General features: G+C 40.1%; 1 protein-coding gene across 2 annotated transcripts in view; it reads left to right on the plus strand.

Moving 5' to 3' along the window:
• Positions 1-18,233, plus strand: part of adamts12 (ADAM metallopeptidase with thrombospondin type 1 motif 12) — a 340,375-nt gene that overhangs the window by 10,908 nt on the left and 311,234 nt on the right. For both annotated transcript variants that reach the window (XM_031894766.1, XM_018090830.2), the window contains exon 2: positions 1,956-2,299. In XM_031894766.1, coding sequence (XP_031750626.1) covers positions 1,956-2,299 — 344 coding nt within the window. The remainder of the gene's footprint in view (positions 1-1,955; positions 2,300-18,233) is intronic.

Here is an 18,233-nt window from a genome sequence, read left to right on the forward strand (position 1 = left end):
TTGAACAATTTAAATATATCATCCTTTCTGAATACTTGGGGGATGGGGACCCAGTAACTTAGGTCACTTACGTCAGTTTTATCAGGTATTAGCAATTTCATTTTCTGCTATTTCCCCCATCAAACCTTCAGCATTTTAACTCCTTCAGTGGTGGCAACCTGGAAATTGAAAATACCTAAGGGTTTTCTTGCATAGGCGAGTGCTGTATGAAGGTGTTTGTGGAGGGGAAAGGAGTAATTAGGTTCATAGGTTCTTTTAGCTCATTCTTGATATTCTTTGGCATTAGGTCCACTTATGTATATAGTTTATGTATGTGAGTGTATAGATTGATAAGTATAGGTTGTGTGTGCTGGGTTTACTTGGAGGGGTTGAACTTGATGGACTCTGGTCTTTTTTCATCCCTATGTACTAAGGGCCGCCCCCTGGGAACATAGGATTCACAGTGCACACAAACAAGCCAAGGCACACATACATGCTAGGCCCCATCAGCCAATGAATGGGCAGTATTCTTTTGCTCCCACACTACTTCCTGTTACAGTTAAAACTGCATTACTTCCTGTCAGCTGATCTCTGAGGGAGCACACAGACTATCATAAAATGGTGGATCAAGGGAAAAGATGTACAAGGGCAATATTTACTGATATACAATATATATTCCAGATGGTGATAGAGGAACAAAGGTTGTTGAATCACAGGCCTAGGAGTGACCCCTGTCTCTTTAGCCCAGGGTTTAACTGTGCATTAAGTTGCTACTGGAGGTTCCAGAACATTTATGGTGGTTTGTTAGCACCTAATATGTGGTTTCATTGATGTTGCACTTAAATAATGTTGATATGTATGATGTTATGGTTAACATCAAGTACAGGGTTCCATTGAGTCTGGTGTCCATTGACTGACGAGCAAGACAGGGTTGTGTCAGAAAAAGACCAAGGCGTGCCCATGTTCTGACCATATAGTATGTATAGTATGTATCAGCATTGAGCACTAAGGTGCAAAGTGCCAAATAGACCCTAGGGGGGAAATTCTAAAAGTATCTGTAAGTACACAGTTCTCAAAGTGTCGTAAGCATAACAAATTCACAGAAGGTGTCTTATCATTTTATGGATTTGTTGTAATGTCACCAAATGTAAAAATTTGTTGTTATGGCGCTGTGAAAAATGTTTCTTTATACAGCCAAATTATAATATCAATATTATTTTCCTGACATTTTTGTTGTGGTGGAGACTAGTGATGAGTAAACTTTTTTGCCAGGCGTGGATCCGCATTTTGCCATTGGTAAATTGTTTCGCAAAACCGCAGAAATTCACCATGGAATAATTTGTTGCACGTCAAAAAAAAGTTGTGGTCACGTCAAATTGGGTGCGGTTGCATAAAAAAAAGACACATTACAAAAAAACACGCCACAAATGCGTTTCGCTGATTTTTCTCCTATTCGCGACTTTTCCTGTTGTTTTTTTTTTTTTTTAATTTTTTAGCAAAGCAAAACGGGAAAGATTCGCTCATCACTAGTGGAGACATTTTGGCATAAAACATGTCTCAAAAAAATGTCATACACAGTATCCACGCCCACTTTTTAATTACATTTTTGAAAATTGTTGGTAGAAGCAGAAAAATGATTGAAAATTGGTCTGTAAATAAGTTGGCACACAATCTTGTAGATTGTAAGCTCTTTTGGGCAGGGCCCTCTTCACCTTTTGTATCGGTTACTGATTGCTTTATATGTTACTCTGTATGTCCAATGTATGTAACCCACTTATTGTACAGCGCTGCGGGATATGTTGGCGCTTTATAAATAAATGTTAATAATAATAATACATTTTTAGGACATTTTTCCTTTACCGACATTTTTGTGATTTCCCCCCGTAGAGTTTGCACTATTTATGGCTGACGTTATGATCATGTCAATGCATTACTGTGCCCTTGCATCTCACTCTGACCATCTGGTTATTTTTCAGAGCACTTGGACCATTCCTTACCATTGGCCTTCGAAGTTGTCGAGCCGGTGAAAGTCGATGAGAAAGGAAACTTTCTGTCCTACAACTTACAGCACCGAAGAAAACGTAGCGTCGCCTCTCAAGCAATACATTACAGAATTCACCACAAAACCCACAACCTGTTTTTTAACCTGACATTCAGGGACGGATTCCTCTCGGATAATTTTATACTTGAAAGAAGAAATGGAAATTCCAGCCATGCACGGATTTCCCCACAGTTGGGGAATGGATGCCATCTCATCGGCACGGCGCAACGGGCGCACGTCGGAGGCGGTGTTGCTGCTATTAGTGTGTGCAATGGATTGGTAAGAGGCTAACATTATTCTTTTCTCTGGAGATTGTTGGAATATAAGGGAAACGTGCACATTGTGACACAGAGATGGTTTGGTTGTTGGCAGCGCTGCAGCTGGAGATGTGCCGCTACGCTTCCGTCCTTCCGCGGAACAGATGTTCTGCTTTCTACTTCAGTGAAATTAGTATCTCAGCATTAAAGAGACAGACGTTTTCTGTTGACATAAGGGTTCTTGCTGTGGACTTTGGTTTGGAAGGCATGCTGTGTTTTCCTGTTTAGAATTCTTTGAGCAGAGCGGTAGAAATGTCTAAATATACAGAGAACGTAGAAGGCAAAGAAGCATGGGATTGTCTCCTAATACAGCAATATGGCATATCCTTATGCAGGGACATATCAGCAGCGCTTAATTAATTATGGTTAATTGAAGTCCTATTCAGGTTGTTATTTGCATTAGTCAGATGGAGGTGAGTTTATTAATCACTTCTTTGTAGTTTTCACTGACTGAATTGCAGTTTCAGTTTCAGCTTTGAATAAGTCTCCATTGTTCCCTGACTAGCTAACCGCAAGCACTCTTCTCTCCCCCATACCCATCCTGTTCTCTTGTAATCATCTCACAGCCAGTGTCTTGGCATAGCCCCCAGGGGACATGGCAAACAGTAAACAGTGATGAGAAGCTTCGGTAATACAAACGTGTAAACTAGTGATGGGTGGGTGCACCCAAGAGCCTAGTAGGATCTGTGGGTTTATTTGCTGGTTCAAAGGGTTCAGACCACAAAAGAGGTCTGTTGGGTAGCAGTCAGGATGCCTTTCCCCTGGCACCTGTCTCTCAGACTTCTGCTACCTTGCCCCAGGCACCTTTCTCTCAGTCTTCTGCTGACTTGCCCCAGGCACCTGTCTCTCAGACTTCTGCTACCTTGCCCCAGGCACCTGTCTCTCAGTCGTCTGCTGCCTTGCCCCTGGCACCTGTCTCTCAGTTTTCTGCTACCTTGCCCCAGGCACCTTTCTCTCAGTCTTCTGCTGCCTTTCCCCAGGCACCTGTCTCTCAGTCTTCTGCTGCCTTGCCCCTCGCACCTGTCTCTCAGTCTTCTGCTGCCTTTCCCCAGGCACCTTTCTCTCAGTCTTCTGCTGATTGCCCCAGGCACCTGTCTCTCAGTCTTCTGCTACCTTGCCCCAGGCACCTTTCTCTCAGTCTTCTGCTGCCTTGCCCCAGGCACCTGTCTCTCAGTCGTCTGCTGCCTTGCCCCTGGCACCTGTCTCTCAGTTTTCTGCTACCTTGCCCCAGGCACCTTTCTCTCAGTCTTCTGCTGCCTTTCCCCAGGCACCTGTCTCTCAGTCTTCTGCTGCCTTGCCCCTCGCACCTGTCTCTCAGTCTTCTGCTGCCTTTCCCCAGGCACCTTTCTCTCAGTCTTCTGCTGATTGCCCCAGGCACCTGTCTCTCAGTCTCCTGCTACCTTGCCCCTGGCACCTGTCTCTCAGTCTTCTGCTGCCTTGTCCCAGGCAACTGTCTCTCAGTCTTCTGCTGCCTTGCCCCTCGCACCTGTCTCTCAGTCTTCTGCTGCCTTTCCCCAGGCACCTTTCTCTCAGTCTTCTGCTACCTTGCCCCAGGCATCTGTCTCTCAGTCTTCTGCTGCCTTGCCCCAGGCACCTTTCTCTCAGTCTTCTGCTGCCTTGGCCCTGGAACCTGTCCCTCAGTCTTCTGCTGCCTTGGCCCTGGGACCTGTCTCTCAGTCTTCTGCTGCCTTGGCCATGGCACCTGTCTCTCAGTCTTCTGCTGCCTTGGCCCTGGAACCTGTCCCTCAGTCTTCTGCTGCCTTGGCCCTTGAACCTGTCTCTCAGTCTTCTGCTGCCTTGCCCCTGGAACCTGTCTCTTAGTCTTCTGCTTCCTTGGCCCTGGAACCTGTCTTTCAGACTTTCTCATGTGGCCCCTTCCTCCTTGTGTCCTCCTTGCTTTCTCTCATGAATTGTACACTTATTGGCACTCAGCAACCACCTACAAGCCACAGTGTTCCCTCTGCATTATGGGTAAAAAAATTATATAGATACACAGAAAGGGGTTGTGGGAGCACTCCAAGGCTAAATAGAATATACCAATACAATGGAATTGTGACTGACCTGGCCAAATTAACTACAAGTATACAAAAAAGAGAGGGGGATTGATCAATGCACATTCCCTGGTCCCCTGTTTCATAAGTAAATTGTCCATGCTAGTGCATGTGTTTACAAAAACAGGGGTTTTTAGTTACAAAATTATGATCATAAGATTGGTAAGCCACCATACCACTTCAAGGTAAACCCCGTATGGTGGTCCTATCTATTGACCTCTGGTCATATTTTTCAAAGGCTGGCACTCCTGTGCAAAGTAGCCATTCTTGACCTGGGGGTTGGTTTGAGTCAGAGGGCTTAGTCACTCCCATGCCTTCAGCTTTTATAGAGAGAGATTGCCTGGTTCTACAGGCTTAATCCTCCCCCACTTGCGGCTTGTAAAGGAGAAGACTGCCCATTAACCAACACCCATTTTTTTAAAGGCATAAGACCACCAATAAAGGGATGGGTGTGGGGGTGCTGCACCCACATGGAAGTTTGGCCATTCTTCCTGCAGAATACCTCTGCTAAAATACACAGAAGGGGTTTGTGGGAGCACACCAAGGCTAAATAGAGTATACAAATACAATGGACGTGCGACTGATCTGGCCAAATTAACTACAAGCATACAAAAAGAGAGGGGGATTGATCAATGCACATTCCCTGGTCCCCTGTTTCATAAGTAAGTACGGGGTTTACCTTGACGTGGTATGGTGGCTTACCAATCTTATGATCATAATTTTGTAACTAAAAACCCCTGTTTTTGTAACTACATGCACTAGCATAGATAATTTACTTATGAAACAGGGGACCAGGGAATGTGTGAATGTGCACTGATCAGTCCGCCTCTCTTTTTGCATGATTGTGGGTAAAAAAATTGCAGTCACTATTGAAGTTGCAGCCATTTAACCAGCTCCTTGTTTTTCCTTAACCCTCCACTGTCACCTCTTATGTCACCAACCCTTACTTGCAGGGGGTAAACCGGTAGTTTGGTGGGGCAGATAACCACCTTGCCCTGGGTGCCACAGTTTTTGGGCAGCTCTGGCTACAGGTTGGATAATATAATGGGGTTGATTCACTTTTTTGCGTTAAAATAGACGCGATAATTAGCGCGCGATTCACTATAGTATTATCACGGGCGTTAAGTTGCGTTAATTTTCGCGCGACCGCATGCGTTAGTTTTAACGCATGCGTTAATTTTCGTGCTGAAAAGAATACGATCGCATGATTCACAAACACTTCAAATATCGCATTGGTCTATGTGAAAATTAACACCTACTTCAGGCAGGCGATAAATTATAGAAAAGTACAGTTAATGAGCTTTTGGCAACACAATATGGACTTTGCAGTGGGATTTATTCAAGTCTGTGTTTCCCCTAGAGTGATGCAGCCGCCAGTTTGCAGGGAAATGGGCATTTTTAATACAGTAATTTTCTGCAAGTATTGGCGTGTATGGCTAACATGGCGTGTGTTTATTCGCATGACTATTTATATTTGGCTACAAGTGATGAAATGTTTCGCCAGGCATGGATTCGCAGCGAATTTTTGGACGTGCGGCAAATTTTTCCGCAGCAAATTTTTTCATGCGTTTCGCAAAACAATCTGCCAATGGCAAAACGCATGAAAATATCCGCGACGCAAAAATTCACCGCACGTTAAAAATTGACACAGGCGTCAAAGAATAATAGTCGTGGGCAACAATTTTTTTTGGCCGCACAACATTTTTGCTGTTTCGTGGATCTTTCGAAAGATTTGTGAATTTTTCACTAAAGAAACCAGAACACATTTGCTCATCACTAGTGGCTACTATTTATAAGCATCTACTATTTATATGCTACCATTTATATGCTACCATTCATATGTTACCATTTATATGCTACCATTTATATGTGGCTACTATTTATATGCTACCATTTATATGTGGCTGCCATTTATATGTGGCTGCCATTTATATGTGGCTACTATTTATATGCTACCATTTATTTGCTACCATTTATATGTGGCTACTATTTATATGCTACCATTTATATGCTACCATTTATATGTGGCTACCATTTATATGCTACCATTTATATGTGGCTACTATTTATATGCTACCATTTATATGTGGCTACTATTTATATGCTACCATTTATTTGCTACCATTTATATGTGGCTACTATTTATATGCTACCATTTATATGCTACCATTTATATGTGGCTACCATTTATATGCTACCATTTATATGTGGCTACTATTTATATGCTACCATTTATATGTGGCTACTATTTATATACACTATTCATATGTGGCTACTATTTATATGCTACTATTTATATACACTATTCATATGTGGCTACTATTTATATGCTACTATTTATATACACTATTCATATGTGGCTACTATTTATATACACTATTCATATGTGGCTACTATTTATATGCTACTATTTATATACACTATTCATATGTGGCTACTATTTATATGCTACTATTTATATACACTATTCCTATGTGGCTACTATTTATATACACTATTCATATGTGGCTACTATTTATATGCTACTATTTATATACACTATTCATATGTGGCTACTATTTATATGCTACTATTTATATACACTATTCATATGTGGCTACTATTTATATGCACTATTTATATACACTATTCATATGTGGCTACTATTTATATGCTACTATTTATATACACTATTCATATGTGGCTACTATTTATATGCTACTATTTATATACACTATTCATATGTGGCTACTATTTATATGCTACTATTTATATACACTATTCATATGTGGCTACTATTTATATGCTACTATTTATATACACTATTCATATGTGGCTACTATTTATATGCTACTATTTATATACACTATTCATATGTGGCTACTATTTATATGCTACTATTTATATACACTATTCATATGTGGCTACTATTTATATGCTACTATTTATATACACTATTCATATGTGGCTACTATTTATATACACTATTCATATGTGGCTACTATTTTTATGCTACTATTTATATGCGGCGACAATTTATATGCACTATTTATATGCGGCGACTAAACGCGAGCGTTATTTAGCGCATGTACCGGCAAATACCGCACGAAAATAGTCTTCGCGAGCTAAATAACGCATGCAATATCGCGCGTAAAATAGCGCAAGTATGCTTACACTGAATCATGCGAAAAGTCGCAAAAATTTAGACGCGATAAAATTTTTAATGCACGCTATAAATAGCGCTCGTTATTTCGCACTTTAGTGAATCAGCCCTAATATGTTAAATGTTCAGCAGTGCCTGTGAGTGAGGTAGATATTAATACTTCCAGGACACTGTAAAATGTATAAAAGATTATTTCAAGCGTGTGCCCTACATGGCTTCTAACAAACACAATGTACAAGTATAGAAACAACCTGTGCTCCAACATCTAGGTCACGTTATCCCTTTCAGCCATAGTGCTCACCGGCCTTTAACGTTATTTCCAAAGGTTGTGGAAATGGAAATCAAATATAATCAAAGGTGTTCCATAAAGGCTGGGGGGAATGTTCTTGTTCTCTCAGTTCTTTTTCTCAAATTAGAATCCCTGTGTAATTTTTCTGTCAAATGTAGCCCTAAAATGACCAGAGATAAAAGCAACACAAGCAAGTAAGCAAGGCAAAGAATAAATCCTATTCATTTTCAGTTACTTTGCAAATGTCACTTCTTTTTCACTCACAATGATTTGGAGGATAATAACAAGCCAAACAAGCACTTTGGGTATTAGAATTCTGAGTTTTGTCACATTAGACTTAATTTTTTCTACTCATTTTTTTTTTTATTATTTATTGTTTTTATTGGTGAATAAAATGAAATTAACATAAAAAAAAAAGTTACATTGATCTTACATTATACCATATGAAGTATAAAGAAACAAGGTACAAAACGTGCCCAAAGCACTAGAATATGATGTAACACTGTTGTGTTGTTTCCATAGCAGGTAGGTGAACACTAAACACAGTTTCACCAGTTTTTTATTTTTTAACTATCTACAACTAAACAACTAAACAGATCTAACAGAAGGATAGGGTAAAGAAGTGAAAAAGAAAATAAAAAGGGCAAGAAAAGAAAAGTAGTCAAGGCGCATAAAAAAGCATATCAACAAATAGTATATCAATTATTTAGGTGCATCCAAGGCCTAACAGCAGAGACATTTTTCAAAGAAAATTCCTAATGGATTTTCCCCTACATACTTGCTGTTATTCCATAAGTCCCATTTTGCGTGGTATTTGTGCAGAAGGTGATTATTTCTAGCATTGAAGTATTCCAAGATGCTGTGGTTGTTGAGAATTATAGTTACCTCTTTTAGTGAAGGAGTCGTGGTCGACTTCCAGCATCTTGCTATCAATAAACGCGTTGCAGCTAGGATATGAATTAGGAGCCGTTTTTTGTTCCAGGGAATATGGTCTAAATCTAGATTAAGGAGGGCCAGTCTAGGAGAGGTTGGAATATCGATCCGAAATAGCTCTGAAAGGATGGGGAATATTGTAAGCCAAAATTGCGATATCACAGGGCAGTCCCACCATATATGAGTGAGCGTTCCAATTTGGTTGCAATTTCTCCAACATTTGTTAGATGCGGTAGCCGGGAAAATTCTGTACAGTCTTGCTGGGGTCATGTACCATCTGTACATTAATTTCACACTGGTTTCCAGAAGACGGATTGAGCTGATTGAGGAAAAGAGAGTAGAGAAGGCTTTATTCCAGTCGATAGGCTCTATTGCTGTATTAATTTCAGATTCCCACTTTTTCATGTAGGAACTTATCTCTTGGGGGTTCATTTCCAAAAGCAGAGCATAATATTGCGAAATTTTTGAAGGATGCTTTAATAAGTTAAAAAGTCTTTCTTGGTCTGTTGATAAGGCTTTAAGTTTCTGTAGCGAATTGGTTTTTAAGTAACTAGAGAGTTGCAAGTAGGTTAAAAATGTAGTATTTGGGACTTTGAACTTACTCCGAAGGTATGAGAAGGGCTGGTATATGCTCTTTTGGAACAGGTCTGCAAAGGCTGTAATATTTGTTTGCATCCATGCATTTAGGTTCAAATTATCTATTAATTGTTGAAACCCTACTATGGGGAAATGTGGGTAAAGGCCGTTCTTCAGATTGTCGTTATGAATTAAAGAGTCCCAAATTTTTAGTGAGGCTTCTGTAGTCGGTAGGTAATCTTGTTTCCCCTGCCGCAGTTTAGGGGGAATCCAGATGGCAGAAGTAATTGGAGTACCTGTAGTAGGTGTAGCTGAAAATTCTTGAGATAACCATTGGGGGGGATTGATGGTGTCAAAAAATCGTTGTAGGAAATTGAGATGGCAAGCCTGGTAATACTTTTTGAGGTTGGGCAATGCTAAACCACCTTTCCTTTTTGAGTTTGACATAGTGCTGTATGCTATCCTGGGTTTCTGTTTTTGCCAAATAAATTTGGTTAGTAGACCTTGTAGCGATGTAAAAAATTTGGCCGGAATATGGATTGGTATAGTTCTGAATAAATTTAAAATTTTAGGTAACAAGTTGCACTTAATTGCTGCCAGGCGTCCTAGCCATGAAATATCTTTATACATCCAGTCCTGGGTAAGTTTTTGGAATTTGGAGAACATAGGTGCAAAATTATCTTTATACAGGTTTTTCACAGAAAAACTAACATGAATACCCAAATATTTAATGGAAGACTGCTGCCATTCAAATTTGTATAATGACTTCAATTTCACCAAAGTATGGTTTGGTACCCATATCGGGAGGGCTTCTGTTTTAGTAGTGTTGATTTTATAGTAAGAGACAAGGGAAAATTGTTGGAGTATTTGAAATAGGGCCGGTAAGGAGTTAATAGGATCTGTCATTGTAATGATAACATCATCTGCAAATAATGAAGTTTTACAAACATGAGTGCCAATTGTGTATCCTTGGATCAGTGGGGAATTACGTATAGTTTCAGCTAAGGGTTCCATAATAAGGGCAAATATCAGTGGAGAAAGTGGGCAACCTTGTCTGGTTCCATTGGTTAAGAAAAAGGGGGCTGAGTTAAAACCGTTTGTGAGTATTTTAGCGGAGGGTTTGGTGTATAAGGCCAGGGTGCTATTTAGGAAAAAGTCGGGGAATCCAAATTTAATTAGAACCGCTTTAAGGTATGGCCAAGCTACTCGGTCAAATGCTTTTTCAGCATCTAATGATAAAAGCAGGCATGGTATTTTATTAGAATTGGCGTGTAGGGCAATGTTAATTATTTTCCTTGTATTGTCCGGGGCTTGCCTGGATGGAACAAAGCCCACCTGGTCGTTCACTATAAGTGTCTTTAATAAAGGATTTAATCTAGTGGCTAATATTTTTGCGTAAATTTTTATATCTGAGTTTAATAGGGAAATTGGCCTATAATTGGTTACTAAATTGGGATCTTTCCCTGGTTTCGGTATCGTAGTTATAGTGGCTTGGAATAATTCTGAGCGAGGAGAACGGTTAGTGCTTAAATTGTTAAACAGTTGCGTAAGCAATGGGGAAATACTGGAGACAAGCTTTTTGTAAAAATTATTAGAAAACCCATCAGGACCAGGGGCCTTGTTATTTTTCAAAATTTTAATTGCTTGTAAAACTTCATTTGCTGAGAAGGGTTGGCTTAAGGTATCTTTATGTTGTTGCGTTAGTGTTGGTAGAGAGAGAGAGGCTAGGAAGTTTTCAATATTTGTTTGTGTCGGTTGAGCTGTGTGTGGGTCCTTGCTGAGATTATAAAGAGTAGAGTAATAATTAGCAAATTCTTGTGCAATTTGTGTTGGGTTAGTTAATGTTTTGCCATCTTTAGTTTTGATAGCTTCTATTCTTGTTTTCGCTCTTGCTTCTCTAAGTTTATTGGTCAGCAGTCTTCCACATTTGTTATCATCTGAATAATATTTTTGCTTCAGTATCAATAGTTGGTACGCCATTTTTTCAGCATTTATGTCATTTATTTTCCGTTTTAGCATTGTCACCTTTTGGGAGTTTGCCTCCGTGGGTTTTTTCTTAAGTTGGGATAATTCTGTAGAGAGTTGAGCATTAAGCTCAAATAATATTTTTTGTCTCTTTTTTTTTTGCTCGGAAGTTAGGGATATAATGTGACCTCTTATAAAAGCCTTATAAGTACACCATAATAAGTCAGGACTATAATCCGATGAAGGGTTAAAAGATTTAAAGTCCTCAGTGAGTTTAGTTAAATATTCTAGATTTTTTGGGTTAGATAAAATTGAATTGTTTAGTTTCCATGAGATATTAGGGGAGGGAACTGCTGTTAAATTAAGCCGCAAACCCACGGGGGCATGGTCCGACCAGGTGGCAATGCCTATATACACTTTGTCCATATTTTGTAAAAGGAAAGGATCTAACAAAATCAAGTCAATACGAGAGTGAGATAAATGCACATGAGAGAAATATGTAAAATCTTTTTCAGCGGGATGAGCAGCTCTCCATGCATCGTATAGGGCATACTTTTTGATCGCTTGCTTTAGGCCTTTTGCTAAATTCAGAGGCGTGCGTAATGCTTGTCCTCTAGGGATTGGGAATTTATCTAAATAGGGGTCTGGAGCTATATTAAAGTCTCCTAAGACTATAACTTGTCTGTGATCTAAAAAAGCATCTGGGAGTAGTTTAAGCGCTTTATTTACAAATTTAACTTGGCGTGCATTTGGTGCATATATATTGAGAATAGAATACTTATGTGCATATAGTTCAAAATTTAACAATAAAAATCTACCCTTAGGATCTTGGAATGTTTCCTTGACTGATATCGGAATCGAATTTCTTATTAATATGGCAACACCGTTTTTTTTGACTGGAGCGTTAGCATAGAAGGCTTCAGTATAAAAAGCAGATTTAAAGATTGTGTGTGACTGGGCTTTGAAATGGGTTTCTTGCAGGCAGAGGATATCGATTTTTGAATCTCTTGCCCAATTAAGCACAGTTTTCCTTTTCTCAGGACTGTTAAGTCCTTTAGCGTTTATTGAAACTATGTGTAGTTGCATGTCTAGTTGGGACAGGAGAAATGGAATAAAGTAAAAAGATATCACAATATTTCAGTAAACTAATATTACGACTTGACCGCTTAAGAAAATACAACCAACAGAGAAAATAAAAGTACTAAAAGAAGAGAAAAGAAGAGAAAAAGAAAAACTTTAAGTAAAGCTCTAAACAAGTAAATAACTGCCCAACTGCAGCACTAAGGGCTTGCTTGGGCGCTCTGTACAGCCAAATCAGGCTGGTGCTATAGCTGCACAATCCAGCCAGTGGGGGGGAGAAATCCAGGTTAAGCCCGACCTACCCCTATCCAGATAAGATAATACATCCAAAAAACCAAACATATAGGGAAGGTTGGGGACCAAGCACAAATATGTAATATATATAAAACAGAAATTGCTACCTGAACCTTATTAATAAAATCACATCGTTCATGTTATCTTTAGTGAAAGAGGTTCACCCATTTTAGTTGAACAATGCGCATTATAAACTAAGGGTTTCCTCAGGTTGGAGCTGGTCGTTGCTGTTGCTTATCCTTTCGAGGAGAAACTGTTGACCAGTCCAGTGACCTTTTTTTAGGTATTTTCGGTGTAGAGATATCCATTTGCAGATCTGTTAGGCCCCAATCCGTTAAGGCTGCTATGGCTTCTTTAGGGGTTGAAAACAGATGTTGGGATCCATTCCTGAGAATAATAAGTTTCACTGGGAAGCCCCATTTGTAAACTATGCCATGGTTACGTAGTATATTTGTAGTCATTGAAAATTCTTTCCTGCGGAGCAGAGTATGGGCTGATAAATCAGCATATATGTGTAAATTTTGGTATTGCGGGGGCAGTTGTGCTTTGGACCTGAAATGGTTAAGTAGACGGTCCTTAGTTGTGTAAAAGTGAATCCGGACAATTGTATCCCTTGGAGTGTCAATAGAGAGATTTTTTGGTTTAGGAATCCTATGGATTCGGTCAATCATTAGTTCAGTGGGAACGAGATTCGGCAAAACTGTAGATAATAAAGCGTGGAAATATGAAGGTAACTCTTCTTGAGTTATTTGTTCTGGGATACCTCTAATACGCACATTATTCCTTCTTGCGCGATCCTCTATGTCAGCCGTTTTATCTTTCATGGCTAGTAATTGCTTATTAAATGAGTTTAAACAGTCAGAATATTGGTTTTGGGTGCCGCGCACCTCATCCACTGCTTGTTCCAAACTGTTTACTCTTTGGCCAATACTTTGCACATCCGTGCGTAGTAAATGGATGGCTTCATTTATATCTGCATTTAGTGAGCTTTTGAAATCAGAGAGTAGCTTTTTCATTACACTCACAGTTACTGGAGCCAGGTTTGCCGTTTCCGTATCTTCCGATTCAGAATTACTCTCCTGTGCAGTAGGCTCGGAGGATTCGGCGCCATCTTGTGTCTTAGGCGGCGTCTGTTTTGCTTTGGCCAGAAAAGGAGTCAAGTCCTGCTGGGGCGGTTTCTTGTTCCCTCTCACAGGCATCGCTGATGTGAGTATAAGAGGATCGCTCTATATTCGCCGGTTCTTTTCCTTTATAGCCGGTTTAGTAACGGTTCAGGGAGCAGAGCTGCACTTACACGTCCGGTCTCATCCGCGTCTTGGCCACGCCCCTTCTTTTCTACTCATTTTAAAGGACATGTAAAGCCTACATTTTATTACAACATATATCATACATCTCCCCGGCCCAAATGGCATCATGTGTACTGCATATATCCCCTCTGTTTGCCAGCACCATCACATTTTCCTCTAACCAATAGCAGCTTTCACCCGGTGGCCATATTCCCTCCGACACATTATCAGTTACATTTAAATCTGCAAACAGCATACCTGCACAAATAACCCTATTCAGTGTACATTTTATCAAGAATGCAGGCTCACACAGGCAGAACTTACTTTGATAAAAAGTTCTGCTTGGATTGAACACTGAAACAATTAAGCTGAGCTCAGGAGAGAAGGTTAGGAGAAAAAAATAGGAGCAGGCATTTAAAGCAGAGTTTCTATGGGAACCAGCAATGCCATATCTTTACTGGCTGCTAGACTGGAGGGTGTGTTTAGTAATCTGAGCTGGGAAGAACTGAGCATGCCCAGGTGCCAACAGCCAAAGTAAATTCCTGAGAGAGGGGGCAGAGTGGGTTACAGGAGGAGAAGGAAATTAAGGGGATACTGTTGCCTTACTATTAACCTTTGAACAACCGGAGTGTTGAGTATTTAAAGATTTCAAAGAGGCTTTTTGTGTGTGGGGTTTGTGTGTGGGGTTTACATGTTCTTTAAGGCTAATGTCCCACGATAGATCTGTGCTACTGTGAGCAACTAACCGCTCCAAAATGCCTTTCCACCCGCAACAATAAAGTCCCCAGTGGGAAGTTCTACGCATCGCTTCGATTTACCGAAGTCCCAAGTTTCCTCCTGCAGACAACTTTGTGCAACTTCAGCAAGCGATACATAGACCTTTCCACCATTGACTCCTCTTGCTGCTGGTGGAAAGGCATTTAGAAGCGGTTAGTCCCTCAGTATCTATCGCGGGGGGCTAACTTGCTCCGTAGGACCTTAGCCTAATAGTAGCCAGCTGGGCTAATTGATTTCGTATCACTTAGCAGTGACCATAATTTAATGCAATGGGATTGAATACCTGGGAACCAATTATGCAGAATATTTGTCTGATTCGCTAAGACAGTAAGCAAGGTGCAAAGTCCAAAAATAGAGGCAATGTGCCATTTTTTTCCAATTTGCACACTACTTTCCACAAAGCTTGAATTTCTGCAGGTGCTGTATTCATAAGGGATGGGTGGAAGCATGTATCCTTCCTTCTTCCTATCCCCTACCTGTCCCCAACGGGAGCAAATACAAGGCTGGCTGATGCTCACCAAAGCTGCCTTCTGCACCTTATGCCTCATACATCTCAATGGTCCTAATTTAGGTGGAATGGTTCTGAAATAAGAACCAAAAAGGGGGTTTATAGCACTTAGAACTGGAATACTGGGAGTGGTCAGCTCTATCTGTTTGCATTGTATAAGAAACTGTTGAATTAACCCTCCGCCAACCCTAAAGTTCCCTTTTGTGTAACAGACTATTGATTGAGACTGATACAAATGCTTTGTCACAATTGGTAATGGGAGTAAGTATTTCTATAATCCAGAGTTTAATCCGCAGTATCCTGAGTGTTTGCCCTTTTGTCCTGTAACCCATGGCAACTAATCAGCAGTGTCCTATGACTGCAGTTATAATGATAAGAGTAAATTGGTTGGTACAGGTTGCTGGTTTTGACCATTTTTATATATAACATCTATGGATTCATAGACAAACATCATCCCATTCGCCATAGTTTCCATCAGGATGTGCTCTTCCATGTTTACCTTTTATCATGTGACTGTACAGTGTCTCTTTAAAATGAATTCAGTGGGATCATAAATTAAGATATGAAATGATTAATCCCAGTTCAATACCTTGTTTGAAGGTAGGCATTAAATGAGAACTAAAGCCTAACTAAAGAAGTAGGGCAGAAATGTTGTACATTATGTTTCTGGCTTCTGTACTTTAACAGGGAAGATCTGTGCCCCCAAAGATGCCCCCAGTAGCCCCCCATCTTCTTTTCTGCTGATTCCCAGCACTTGTTTTGTGCTGCTGTCACTTACCTAGGGACCCACTCACATTATACAGTGTATATAGAATCTAAATGTCACAATATAATGCTGATTAGTAATTAATACAGATAAGTACTAAATGGCAGCTCAGAAACCAGTGCAACTAGCATCAGACTTTAATAATCAGCCCTGTAGCATCAGCTTGTCAGACAGACTCATTTTCTGCTTGATAATTGAGACAACCCCTAAGCTTGGCTCCTTAACAGCTGCCCAGAGCCCACTGAGCATGTGCAGGGTCACAGACACTTTCCAAGATGGGGAGCTCCTGTGACAAGTTTATAGTCCTGGATCATGGCTGCTATTGAGATGCTGAAACTACAGGCTGGTGCAGTAAGTTCAGTATAAACAAATATGACATTTTTAGCCATATTAATTTTCAGGGTTTTGTTCTCCTTTAATAAACTCAGTGAGACAGTCGACAAATCTCTACTGCTCAGCAGATTAGGAATGAATTAAAATGGATGTTCAAACTCACAGTGTTTAACCTGGGATGTCAAAATTGACAGCCTTCCTGCTGTTAGGAGGTGCCACTCCTGGTATCTAGGGGGGATTCTACTCCTGGTTTTCATTTGATTTCAGTGGGTTATGGGCTTGCTGAGTAAATTACGCAAAGGTTTAACGGTTTATACTCAAATGCTCAGCAGTCTCTTTTGTAGTCTGTAACTTTCTCACATTTAATTCAATTACTGCCTGCTGGATGCTCTCCTATATTATGCAGATAACAGACGGCTGAATGCCATTATTAAACCTTGCCCTTCCTGAAATGACATGCCCGTCTGAGACAAAAAAGTCGCCAAGATAAAAATGTTGCTGATACAAAAAATGCTCATTGATTTTAATGCATTTGGAGTAAAAGTAAAAAATGTCACCTGCGTAAAATCTGTCGTGCGTAACATTTGTCGCCTATTGACTTCAATGGGTTTTGCAATTTTTTTGCCATTTCACAAATTTTTTGTCAAAGGGAAACAGGACAGATTCGCTTATCACTACTCTCTATTTATCTATCTATCTATCTAATCTATCTATCTATCTATCTATCTATCTATCATCTATCATCTATCCTATCTATCTGTCTATCTGTCTATCTATCTATCTATCTATCATCTATCTATCTCTATCTGTCTATATATTTGTAAAAGACCCAAAGAACGAATCATCCCTATTACTTGGGAATACCCAAATCTGAAAACTATGCCATTCAGGACCTCTGTAAAATGACCTAGATCCCTCACATTGGATCAGGGAATACACATAACCTAAATCCCTATTTAGTATTATGGTCCCTACACTACAGGCCACTCTTGCCTGAGAGGAGAGCGTCTCCAGCTATCAATCCTGGTTGGAGCACAGGCTGCTCTACTACTTCTGTCTGCCTCACTTTCCAAGAATGTTCTATTACAGAAACTATCCTGTCTTGACTATATCTTACTCACGGGGGCCTTCATACTTGACTTCACTACCCTTGAGGCCGTCCCTTTACTAGGCCCAAGCGCCAGGCTCCCATCAGACATCCACCCTGTTCGTCAGGCAAAGAGAGAGCACCAACCATCAACCAGAACTATTTCAATGTGTGACAGAAAAGAGTCACTATACCTTTGGGCAAATGGCATTTATAAAGTGCCAACATATTCCGCAGTGCTGTACAATAAGTGGGTTTATACATTGGACATACAGAATTACATATAAAACAATCAATAACCTATTGAAGAGGTGAAGAGGGCACTGCTCAAAAGATCTATAATGATAGGGTTGAGGCACAAGGTGATACAGGCCCTTCAGGCCTAGCAACTAAAGCTGTAGGCATGTAAAGCCATGTATGTATGTATGTATGTATATTTTTATTTATAAAGCGCTACTTATGTACGCAGCACTGTACAGTAGAATACATTAATACAAACAGGGGGTTAATAAGATAATAATAGATAAATACAAAGTGTAACAATAAATACAAGTAAATACAAGGTACAGTTGCAATAAGTTAAGAGTCAAAGACACAAGAGGAGGGAGGACCATGCCCCGTAGAGCTTACAATCTATATGGGAGGGTAACTTACAGACACAAATAGGCAAATATAAGTGCTGTAGGTCACAGTGGGTGACAGTACAATAGAGACTGTTAACCCTATAGGTCCCTACATTCTATTGAGAGTGAATTAATACTTCACATTTATGGGCCCTGGTTTGCCTTCAAACCCTGCTCAGTAGTTGG

Source organism: Xenopus tropicalis, chromosome 1, assembly GCF_000004195.4.
Source record: "Xenopus tropicalis strain Nigerian chromosome 1, UCB_Xtro_10.0, whole genome shotgun sequence".
NCBI lineage: Eukaryota > Metazoa > Chordata > Amphibia > Anura > Pipidae > Xenopus > Xenopus tropicalis.